The sequence below is a fragment of the Zonotrichia albicollis genome, chromosome 4 (assembly GCF_047830755.1).
Source record: "Zonotrichia albicollis isolate bZonAlb1 chromosome 4, bZonAlb1.hap1, whole genome shotgun sequence".
NCBI classification, from domain to species: domain Eukaryota; kingdom Metazoa; phylum Chordata; class Aves; order Passeriformes; family Passerellidae; genus Zonotrichia; species Zonotrichia albicollis.
In genome coordinates this window covers 69,812,136-69,824,879 of record NC_133822.1, presented here as the reverse complement: position 1 = coordinate 69,824,879, position 12,744 = coordinate 69,812,136, and the positions used below count along the sequence as shown (strand labels likewise).

The following is a 12,744-nucleotide window of genomic DNA, read 5'->3' as shown; positions in this document are numbered from 1 at the left end:
CTTAATAGTATGGCAAAATCAAATTCTTTGAGTAGTTACAGCTAAAAGATTAATCTCATCAACACCATAAATCAACTTCATACTTACATGAAAAAACAGTTTCACTTAATACAGCAAACTGAAACTTGTTTATGGTTGTTTAATGGAAACTAGGCAGGAAGAAATCCCAGAATTACAAACATATTTTGATTCTTTTTCTTGAACTGTATGCATAAAGAAAATGAAATTCAAAACCCTGGTAATTTAAAGGACATGTTGAAAAACAAAACTGCAACAGGATTTTTTTCTTGCATCAATTCCAACTTAAGTTTTTTCTCTCATGTGCCTGTAATTGTTTAGTGAGCTCTACTGAAATGCTTAGAACAAGAATGCATGCCAGAGATTAGGTAAAACACATGAAATATTTATGTAAAATGCTTTGTCTAACATCAGGTTTCCAAGCTGGTAATCCTAGTTGCAGCAAAACATAATTTGATGGTAAAATCTGTATGCTCTGTCTGCCTTGCCCAAAGAAGATAAAGAGGTCTTACACTACTGGCCTCTTAATAATGAAAAATTGTATAAATTTTGAAAATCATTCTATTACATGCACATTAATTTGGTATCTTACAGTCAATGTTTCAAATTAATGAACTTGTTACATACAACCAAGAACGTACTTTATTTCAAAAGCCAACAAGAAAAAAAAAAACTTTCCCACCGGAAAGGGTTTTTTTTGGCCTGGAACACTACAAATAAAAATTTGCACATCAAATTTTTGCATTATCTTCCATCTTTTGGTAACAATCTCACAAAAAACAAAGCAAAATAAAAGCCAACTCAACTGAAAGGAACTTGAAATTGAAGAACTTGAAGGTTACATTCAGCTACAGAAAGGCACAGTATTTTTTAGTCCAGACCACTTCAGTCAAGGTCTGGCAGTATTACTGTTAACACTACTGGGGACAGAAGAAAAATGTTTTAGCAGGATATTTGCACTTCCTATGGATGCAGATGCACCACCTGAAGCAGTGGCACTAATGCAGATGGCTCTGAGCCAGTAACACAATTCAGTCATTCTCAGCAAGACTAATTACCCCAGGCAAAGTGTCATGCAGTCCAAGCCATGTAATTTCTATTAATCAAATCACTTCACTTACCCCTACAGAACAATGCATTGTGCTACAGACATCTGCCATATTATTTTGGGGAACACTAGATAGCACAAGGCAGCAAACTGTAAGGCATCTAAGTCCCTAAGCAAAAGTACCATGAAAGCAACACTTCCCTCAAGTTTGATGAGTGTTGATTCTTATGAGACACAGTGTACAGCAGTATTACTATCACCAAATCTGTCTGCTCTGCGTACTAGCAGAGAAAGACTTCACTGACATGACAGTAGCCAAGTCCATCCTCACTTTACAGCAGTCAGCACAAGATCTGGCTTGGCAATCATACACTGTAAATTACTGCTGGGAACAGAAGCAAAAAAAAAAAAAAAAAAAAGTTCCTGACTGAAAGGGATACAGGAAGAAGGCGGCAGTGAAAGAGAGCTGCCACAGTATCCATGGCAGGTGTTCAGACAGTTTACCATGGCAAGTTTAGTAATACTTGTGTACAGACACATAACACATATTGAATGTTACTGCGAAAACTGCAGCAGCTAAAATGAAACAGCTTTTAGACAACAATATTTAACCTGAGGAACAAATATTGCAGTCAGCCAATCTGCAATCACTTCAGAATAAGTCACTGTGTATTAGCTAGACTACTTATACTATTAAACACTCAATTAATAAGGTACACCATGGAAACCACAGGTAAAGGTATTTCCACCTTGCAATAAATAGGGCTAACCAGTACAAAATAAACTAGCTTAATACTTACCACTAAAACAACAAATTAAAACTGTTGTTTCCTGAATACTAAGTATTACTAAGTGCTTGGTATTTTCATAAATACATAACAATATTCATCACTCATTCTAAATACTAAAAAAATAAAAGAAAAATAAAGTAATATCTTTCTTAAAAATAGTCAGACAGCTTGCCTTCTTTCCCAGAAAAGGGGAAAAAAACAGATACAGGACACTTACATTCACACAGACAGTATCACCCTCCTTTTCCTGCTCACTGCATTCTCCTAGACCAGACTGACATAATAGCTTTTGAGGGTCAGTTTTTGCAGCACTCAAGTTACACAATGAACTATGTGAGGTTTATGTGAATGTCAGTCAAAACCAGAAGAGAAGTAATTGTGTCAGAGGGTTGAGATGAAGGTCTTTGAGGAAATTTTTCTATCTCATCTAAAGGAATGATAAGAAGAGGCTGAAGTGATGGCATGAAATTTCCTGTCACACTGTTCTAATAATATTCCAGGTGGTATCTGGGAACAATGCCCAACAAACCAACTTGTGAAGAACATTTTATATGAAGCATGCCAATTTAAAAAAAATAAAAGAAAAAGCAAAAGCAACCAAACAAAAAAATGGGGAAGGAGGGGAATATCTCCAAGAGACACAAAGGACTGGGAGCAGATCACCTCACTGAGTCCTCCCACTTCAAGGCAAAATCATCTCTATCTAATTATTCCTGCTTATTGCAGAGGAGTTGAACTAGATCAGCTTTAAAGATTGCTTCCAACCCAAGCTATTCCATGACTGTATGATTTCATTCCCAGTACATGCTTTGTCTGAGACACTTTTAAAAAGGCTTCAAATACTACTTCATAGCTCCCCTGAAATTCTAATTTCTGGCAGAACTCTTTCCTAATACTTCAGAAAAAAAATTCCTTTGCTTCATTTCAGGCCCATTACTTACTGCTTAAGTCAGAGTGCATATAGAGAGCCATTTAATCCCTTCCCATCTGAAAAACCTTTGTTTATCTGAAGAACATTACTCTCCCTCTCATCCCCCTCTTCTCCAAAACACAGCCACACACTTCCAGCTCTTTCACTCACTGCCTATCCTCAAGACCTTCATCCACCACTGCTGCTACGCTTAGGAGATTCTCTAATTAACATACATCTTCCTTCAACGAGGTGCTTCAAAAGGGACTTGATACTCTGTTTGAAGCATGAACAAAAGATTATTTTCAAGTGCCTTGCACACAATACCCTTCCTTAGAAATATCAACACAAACTTTATTGCCAACAATGTCACACTGCTACAAAATAAATGAACAAGTGGCTTGCACTCAATTTGTGAGGAACTATCAACCCTCTCAGCAGAACTGTAATCCGTTCAGTCATTTTTCCTGTTCCCCTTCTTAACTAGAACTATTTATTGTGAGGACTTACATCTTACCTGAACTGATTTTATTTCTCTTTCAGACAAGTGCTATCTCCAATTCGCTAAGAATATTTTTCATTCTAATCCTGTTTCCCAACATACCTCCCATTCTTCTCTGCTTGATTATTGCTAGCAAATTTAATAAGGATATATGCCATGTTACATCACTCAAATCATTAATGAAAATACAAGCCAGCTGCAGAACACGTTTTAACAACACCCTGCTTGATATATTGTTGGGTAAGTGAACAACAGATGAAGGCTTTTTGGGGTACAGCTTTCTCTGAACTTCTGCATTCACTGCATGACATTTTCATCTGGATTCTATTGCCAATCTTGTAGCGTGACACGGTGTCAAGAGCCCTATTTAAATCAATGGTGTCAAGAGCCCTATTTAAATCAAACTACAAGACAGTCATTGATCTCTCTAGTCCCAAGGCCTGTTATGCTGCCAACAAAGAAAATACGGTTGGTTAAACAGGATTCATTCTTGATAAATCTGTGTGTCCTGCTATTTAACAGCACTCTTACACAGATTCCAACAAATAGTTTATTTGCTCTAGGGTTCCTTTGCTTAAGGAAGTCAGGTCAGAAAAAACCTGCTTCTCAGTAAAAACTACTGTTTCTTGTAGTTTCTCTAATTGACACATATTTCTACCTAATTCAAATATTTTGTATATTTACAATAGCCTTTCCCATCACTGCAAAATAAACTTCAATACACAACTAATTAAAAGTTGTGATGGAACTACCAAAGATTAGCTACAGGAATATATGTTAAATACATGCCTAAACATGCACATTTGTGTTCCCCAAACATATACACATAGTGTAGCAGTACATTTAAAAAAAAAACAAACTTGACAGTCTCAAGATTCTGCACATAATATCTCAGAAGCAATGGAAGGTATCTTTTACCACAGCAAGTGCAAAGCTTTCACAGTAATATCACAGGGCTGAGTTTGACAAAGCACAAATTACTCTGCACTACATGTACAACAGAAAGGCAATAAACAATGGAATTATTTTTTCCTTGAACAAGAGATGAAAGGGATATTCAGGAATATATGGCTAAAACCACAGATCAGTGTTCATCCTGGACATGAAAGCAAGCCTCTGTGACTCAGAGGTCCCTATCCAGTACCAGGCTTTCACACCACTCATGTCTACCACCTATTTACTACCATCAGATCTTGCAGCATTTCCCCAAAGCTTTCATATCTCACCAACTGAACTGCCAGCTCTCAGTGCTGTTCCATGCTTCCCACCCTCAGAGCACCACAGCCCATTTCCCATCTTCCTGAAGCTCAGCACTTGCACAGCCTCACCCCAAGCCACCACATCCCGAGTGCTCACCTGTCACACACCACCACCACCTCTCTGCTAGGGATCTCCCACCCATCTCAATGCTTCCCAAGTCCAGAAGCACAGCACAGCCTTTCCCCAGCCACACCCCACATTCCCTGCAGACACTGCCTTCCACAGCAGAACCCTGACCCATGCTGAGGGCAGCCCCCTGAGCTCTCCTCCCCTTGGGACAGAGCTACCCCACAGCCAGCAGCCACTGCCTCTCCACACGGGACAGACACCTCCAATTCCCTGCACCAGGGCCATGCTCCCATCCACACCATGCTGGGAGGCATAGACAGCTGGGAAGCAGGAAGAATGCAAACCAGCCAAGGGTGACAAAGATGGAGAGGTAAGAGAGAAAAAAGGAAGAAATACCAGGAAAGAAGATGGAGAGAGAAATGACAATAGGTAAGGTATTTTACCTGGCCTTAAACCATCCAGAACTAAGGATGAAGGATTAAATTAAGGACCACAAGCCTTGGCTACCCCCATAGACAAATGAGTACAATTTAGTGGTAAAATCTGGATCCAATTCAAAAGGGTTACCTAAGGGGACACATTTCCCTTCATGTTCAACAATAATTACTCAGACTTTGCCAAGCTTCAGGAAAACACCAAGGATTTGAAAACAAGAAACTCAAAAGACTGCAGCACTTCAACAAAAGAAAGTGCAAGGTCTTTTTTTTTATTTAAATGGTTGTTGTCATCTCATTGCATAGCTCCCATACCTTCTCGGTAATTTCTCATGGGCAGCTCCTCACAACTCTTTCTTCTTCACAGCACAGCCAACAAACTCCAACTCTCCCCTCACCCAGCTAACCCACTCTTTTATGGCACTCTTCTTCTTATTGGACACAGCTGTGGCCTGTTAAGGGCAGGCCTGTTCCTAATCTTTGGTGATTGGTACAGCTGCAACTCCTCAGGTGTGAGACTGCCTTCTGCACTATCTTTATTTTCTTACACTCTATCCCTCCACAAATGGTGAAACAAAAAAAAAAAAAAAAAAGAGGAAGATGAGTAGTAAAAAGTATTTTCTGTTGAAGAAAGAAACCCTAAAAACTACACTAAATATCTCAGATTTTACCACTAAATTGTACTCATTTGTTTAACAGGACCAAGGTAATCCAGGTAGTTAACAGACAGGATTATTTTATATATTCTGAAGATGTAAAAGTAGAGCAAAATGGAAAGAAAAGTAAAAATAATCAGAAAAAATATTCTAACTTACAGTGATACAACTGGCACTTAATTGCTCCAATCAGACTGATATACTAAATAAATACATAAATTTTCTGCTTGCAACACAGCATCTGCCAGTTATAGGACTAAGTCATTGTCTAATAATTTTTTGATCACACAATATAAAAAGAGCAGTAGTGACAAATATGCAAAAGAAACTTCAGGATGATTCTGAATGTTTGATAGTTTAGCCCTCCCACAACCTATTTTTGGAAGTTGGAATTTGAATACCTTTAAATCAGAGAAGAACAGCTGGCAAGATACCATATACAACACCACTAACTGATCTCCAAGACTAATGGGATGCTCCTCACTGCATCCTGCAGCACAGCGTGGAATTTCCCAAGCTAGCTCAAGTATAGAAAACATTTTAGCAATGTAACACGAACCTTCATGAGAACTACCTTATTATTCTTCACACAAGGCAATAAAATAAATGGTAAATTAGTCACTACTGCACCAGAACACTTCCAGTATCTGAACTGGGTTAAGTACCTGTATACCATATCACCTATGGCTTTCATAAAAGTCACATGGCCAACATCTTTCTTTAAGGACATAAACTGTAATTTAAACTATGCCTTATTATAGTGCAATGTCTCCCAAAAGCTAAAGATATATCTGCTGCCTCTGAGGGTGTTTTATAGAAACATAAACCAGTACGAAATTGCTTCACAAAGAAATTGTTGCCCAAAAGAACACAGGTTATTATCACAGAATTTTCACGTTATTAAATACCGGTATCTAGAGAAGTCATACAAAAATATGTAAAGGACTAATAAGTTCTGTCTATCCCATTTCTCAATTTAAATCAGGAAGTAGAAAGCAAGAACCACAGTAAAAAGTTTTGGGTGTTTCTTTACCTCAAACACTAGTGCGAGTCATGTGAGCACAAGCTAAAAATGTATCTAAAAGTAATTAAGAAGGACTCACCAAGTTCATTGAGACTCTGGGCAGCTTTTGTTATCTCTCTGCTTCCTCCTTGCAGCTGTCCTTGAAGTCTCTTACTGAGATACAAGATGCGTATTATCCTCCGCAGCAAGTCACAGGCAGCCTGCAGGGAAATCGTGGCATTAGGGGATATTATCAGTACATTACCATCACATAATACCACTACTCAAATGTGAAAACATCTTAACCAAAAAAGGAAATGTGAATGGGAATAAAAACAAGGAACTTTAGAACACTGAAATCCCTTTTTTCCAAAAATTTTTAATATGATTCTGTGTTATATAGACGAAGACTTCCAGAGGCTGGTAATTATATCCATGGGGCTACTGAGATTATTCTGTCACTACCCACGCAGAAAACAAAGGAAACTCAGAATCCCATGACAGAGGCATGTTCTATTCCTAATTAGAAGTGAGTTTTATTTTACCTTGTGCATCTCTCCTCAATACTCCTCTCCTCTTAAAGCTTTAGCCAAGTTAAGAAAATACTTGAGGGAATTGGCTTTGCCAATCAAACACTCATCCAAAAGAAGCAAAATGGCAGCACTTACTTCAGAAGACAATAAAACATAAATACTAAATTGTTATTACAGATATTGACTCTTATGGTAGGCATATATGTAAAAACTAATTCTCAGCAAAACTTTTAGAAGGCCAGTCACCTTCACTCACTCAACTGTTAGTTCACATTCTTTCATATGCTTATTAAAATACATGGCATTCTTGGTTAAAAATTAGGAATATGGACATTTATATAAATTTTTAAGAACCATATTCATGTGTGCTTTTATTAGCACCAAATTAGAATAACAGGCATTGCTGACATCTGAATCAAATATAATAGCTTCATAACTTTTCACTCAAGTAGTACCTTGAAATACATGGTAGAGGAATAGCAACATTCTGGAGTAACAACTAAAACAGAATTCAGAAATGCAACTCAGATTTCAGTACAGTCATAGATACAGTCCAAAATCTGCAATCAGATTAACAAGGGTGGCAAGTGAGAAATTTGGAACAAGTATGACATAGTTGTTTGGAGCTATTTTCCCTGGTACTGAAGGCAAAGTCTTCTGAAGTATTAACCTTATGGATATCAAAATTAATTTTAAATTACTTCAAAAAATATTTAGTATCCAACAAGACTTAGAATATCTTTTTCAGACTCAAGTTCATTTATTGAAAGGTGAAGTTGAAGTGCACATATAAAAAACTATAGCAGTGAATAATTTCAACCAATATCCACAGCAGACTTGTACAACCTGGCAGTTTCTTCCCTATGCCAGCACAAACTAACAAATCCACAAATATTTATAGTTTAATTTTATTAAACATCTAGACAAAACAAAAAGGAAAAATTAGGAAAAAACCCACTGAGGCACATCAGGGAAAGCCCAATTACTCTTGCTGCTTTGGGCTCTCTATCACAGTCTGAAGTGCAAGTTTTCTATGCCTTCTGTGATAACTTAATCATGTGATTTCTATTATATTTTGTGAGAGCTAAGTGGGGCTTATCCTGCTTTGAGAGATTAATGTATTAATTTTTATTAATTCATTTCTTTAATTAGAAAAATCTTGATCCCCATATCACTTTCATATCTGTGAACTAAATTTCTGCAAGACTAATCAAAAATAGCTTCTAGTACAGTGCACTGTGCCTCACCAAAAGAAAGGGTATAGTATCACTACTTTGCTTTCAAAATTAATTACTCTCTAAGCCAGTTGCATACCTCCAGCTAATGTTTTTCCCCGAGAATTCACCTTCTGTTATTTTCAAACCACTTTTTACTTTACACACCGAAAGATTATTTCTTTTTTGTTGAATTGTTGCTTATGTCCTGTCCCAAGAAACAATCTTTTAAAATAGAGTAAGAGATGGGAGAAGTTACATTTAGATACAAGAGCAAAAAACTGTTTTAATTTCTAGCCCTGGGATTTAGTAGGAGAAAAAAATCTAAAGACACTGAAGGTGCACTCTAAAATTTGTAGTGATTTCTACTGCATTCTACCCTTGACAAAGATTCTTTTTCACTTAAGTAATTTCATTTATGTGAGCTGTCCAACTTGATAAAACTCCCAATCACAGCAAAAGAATGCTATATGTAAGGGCATGTAACAGAAATAAAGACCTGTATCTAATGGTGAGCTGTTCACAGATGCCAGATCCTCTAACCTGACTACCCACATAACAGAAGTCTGAATTAATTCAGGAAACATTCCCTCCCTGAGCTGATCAAGTATGCTTTTCTAAAGGGGATGCTTTCATCCAAGAAGAAACAAATTCTACTGATCAAGAACTAGTTTGGAAAAGGCCAGTGGCCTCAGTCAGTTCAAGTAATTTTAAGTAAAATTAAAAATAAACCCTGATTTTTTTTTTTGAGATTAAATATTAGTTATCTCCTGAATTTTAAACAACATGCCAACAATAACAGAAATTATTGCTATAATTTGAGTCATTGAAAAGCTTCTAATCTCAAGTAATTTTAAGAAATTAGTGAAAGAAGACTTAATTATAAAGAGAGAGTCACTTGAAAATGTGCCAGTGTGTAGCTCATATATGCAGGTAACTGAATGGATATATTTTGTTGTTTATAAAGCTTGAAAAAAGTGGAGACAGCCCACTATCTTCAGACTATATTTACTATTTATTTACAGTAGCATCACAAAGACATCTGCTACTGGCAAATATTTAAAAGTAAGAATAACTTTAAAATATAGAATTATTGGGTTTTTTTTTTAATGTTTTGTAATTATAAAGTTTTTCATACAGCAAGACACTGAAACAAGAGACCATGCAAAAACACTCAGTTAAAGAGAGCTTCCCAGAAAAGAATCCTCTGAAGGACAAACTCCCTGTCTACCCATATCAGCTGCTAACCACTCCCACTTAGCTTGTGATCAGCTATGGAAAGAGTCAGAAGAGGACAGTATCATTTAGAGCAGGAAGTGAGCTTTCAGTGTCTGCTGCTGCCTTGGGATGCCATGAAGCTAGAAGAGCACAGAAAGACAAAATATGTACAAGAACATAGCAGAGATTTAGAATTCAGGACTAGATTTGAAGTTTAACAACAAACTTGCAGTGAGAATGCTTATGAAAAAGCCAGACTATATTAAAAACAATTAAGGATGGCAAAATCTAGTTTTATGCAAGTCAAATATTCCTTCAGTTAGTGAGCAGTCCCACAGCAATCAATGCAGAGGTATTAAAAGAACACCATCACAACTCTAAGAGGCACTGAAACATCACACATTCCAGCAAAACATACCTGCCAACCCTACAGATCTTGACAGAAGGCAACCTCTTTTACCAGCTATCTACATGTACCAATTGTAGATCAGCTGACAAAATTAGTAAGTTTGACAATGTCCCAAACCACAAGTCCTGCATTTGGGAGCAATTTCACGTCATAAGCCCTGCCACCACCAGGAAGTCAATTGTTTGCTGTGCTGTGCCCTTCCTTCCTCAACAAACGAGTCCCCCAGGTAAAGGACACCCCAGCAGCGCAGTTTTAAGAGGCTGGAGAGTTGAGATTTGACTCAACTCTCCCTAAGTTCAGCTTCATTAATTAATTCAGGTGTCCTGACCCTCAACTCTTCCCAGAAGTGTAGTGTAACATAAAGCACTCACAAAGTATCTGCCAACACAAGAAGGGACAGCAGCTCTTGTGATGAGACTCTGACTCTCACTGGCAGAGAATCTGGAATCATCATTCTTCTTTCTACACTGATGCTAAAAGAGCAGTCTACCAGACTCCCACTCTCCACCTCTTTTTCCTGACTTACAGCAAAAAAAGTCAGATCTTACAAATCCCCTGTCACAGCCTGAATAATGCTGACTCTGGATGGATGATGCTTTCACACCACAGGAAAACCCATGTAACAGCCAAGAGGAAGCATCCAAGAAACATCTCCTAAGTTCAGGGACTCCTTCTCCTCAGACATCTCTCTGTAGTCTGACTTTGTGTAAGGGCAGGCTACAAAAGATCTTCATCTTTAGCCCCACATTCCCACAACTTTTTCTACAAGCACAACACACATCAGAGAACAACCAAGAAATCTGCACCTAACCTGCCACATGGAAGTCATGGGACTTTTGGCCAGTGGCAAAAAGAGTAACAGCTGGAGCTGAAAACAACAGTAGCATCTGGCCAAACTGGCTGCACAGTGTGTTAAGAGCTCCCTGCTCAACTTCACTGCTACTGAAAGTAACATAGAAAATAGAAGTTCAGCCAAGAGACAATACAGCTGCTCCACCAGTCCCCAGACTAGAATCTGCAGCTTCATCTACTCTACAACAGCAGTCACTTGCAGATGGCAATCTCCTAGAGTGTACATCCACAGCTCAAAATTCAGGTAAACTTGCAAAGACAAACAGTTCCAACAATAACTCATTAAACAATTGTGAGGCCAGAGCTGTATTGCATTTCAAACCATAAACTTAATAGAATGCAGATACATGACTCCTGAAGATCTATGGAAAAGCTTTCAACTACTATAAAATTATCAATGAAGCGTTTGATGCTTATCTCATCATCATTGTGATAAGCTCTCTCCCACTGCTATCCTCTAACAGACATCTACACCCTTCTGTAGACTCCACTTATACTTAAAAGGCAGGCTTACAAAACTCCACAAATAGCTCCTCAAGTTGCATCTTGACTATTGAAGAAATCTGAAAGAATTTTGAAAGAATTAATTCTCAAACTCTTGACTAAACTGCAGCAAAGCCTGCACTAACTTAGGGGCGAAAAGCATCTTCTACACAACAGCACCATAACATTAAATACCAAAATAACACAAATAGTTATGAGAATTTAATTAATCTATACAATTTAATTAATCTATACTCAGATAACCCTTCTCTCTTCCCTCCATCTCTACAAAAACTCAATAAACCAGTGCAAAGGTCAATTTCCCACTTTCCTACTACACACTTCTCAGTAGCTCTTGAAGGGGGACAAATACTGATTTTCAGAAAAATACTGACAATGAACTAGAGGCTACTGGAGTAGAAAAACTGTACTCATGCCTGACAGTTGTGAAATAACACACATTCAAATAGAATTTTTTTAAGTATGCTTTTAATGCAACTTACTTGAAGTTTTGCTAGCTGAGCTGTGCGAGACACTATTTTGTTGTAGGGGTCAACAATTTTGACTTTAATTCTAAAAACAAGAAGAGAAAATTATTTATAGCAGTGTTAATAAATAGCATTATAGAACATAAGGATTTATACTTTCTGATTGCATAATGAATGTCATACCTATCAACAGTGCTTTGTAGAGCACCAATTCTAGTTTGCATCATTTGGAGGACACCTGCAAAATAAAGCAGATTTTTTACATCATTCATCAATTACGGAAACATAAGAAAATTATAGAAAGAGTTTTTCTTCAAATCATAGTAACTACTTTAGCATAAACTAAAAACAGTTTCCCCCTTTATAAAAGAGCATCAGAGAAACCAAAATTAGTAGGCATATTGGGAAATAAAATGAGCAGGTCACTTACTGAATGTTATGGAAAATGTATTGGTAGAGAACATAAATCTGCAGAATAAATATCACTCCAAAATCCATCATTTGTGAAATTTCAAACACTATTTGGGAGGATTCTACTTTCTAAGAGAATGCTGATCAGGACTGCAGTTCAAATTATACAACCTGGTATAAACATCTGACCATGATATATAAAAATGGCATAGCATATTTAACGCTATTTATTTAACATAGTGACTAGGACAAAGAGAACTGAGAAGATAAATTATTATATTTCAAGGCTTTCATCCTGTGCAGAAGGATCTTTAGCAAAAATTAAGGTATCAATGTCATTGCAAGGTCATCTAATTTAGATTACAAGCAGAGCAAACTACCCTAATCATGTTTGTTCCACATTAGTTTGGCAAAGCAGCACAAGGAAAGCCAACAAGCGTGTCTG

General features: G+C 37.3%; 1 protein-coding gene across 3 annotated transcripts in view; it reads right to left on the bottom strand.

The window, feature by feature from the left end:
• The window catches only part of COG5 (component of oligomeric golgi complex 5), a 174,191-nt gene that overhangs the window by 156,871 nt on the left and 4,576 nt on the right, over positions 1-12,744 (bottom strand). For 2 of the 3 annotated variants that reach the window (XM_005481884.4, XM_074540047.1), the window contains exons 4-6: positions 12,072-12,126; positions 11,904-11,973; positions 6,792-6,912 (exon numbers count right to left, since the gene is read on the bottom strand). In XM_005481884.4, the coding sequence (XP_005481941.2) occupies positions 6,792-6,912; positions 11,904-11,973; positions 12,072-12,126 (246 nt within the window). Of the gene's footprint in view, positions 1-6,791; positions 6,913-11,903; positions 11,974-12,071; positions 12,127-12,744 lie in introns of those variants that run through there. The other variant, XM_026790291.2, reaches the window with a different exon arrangement.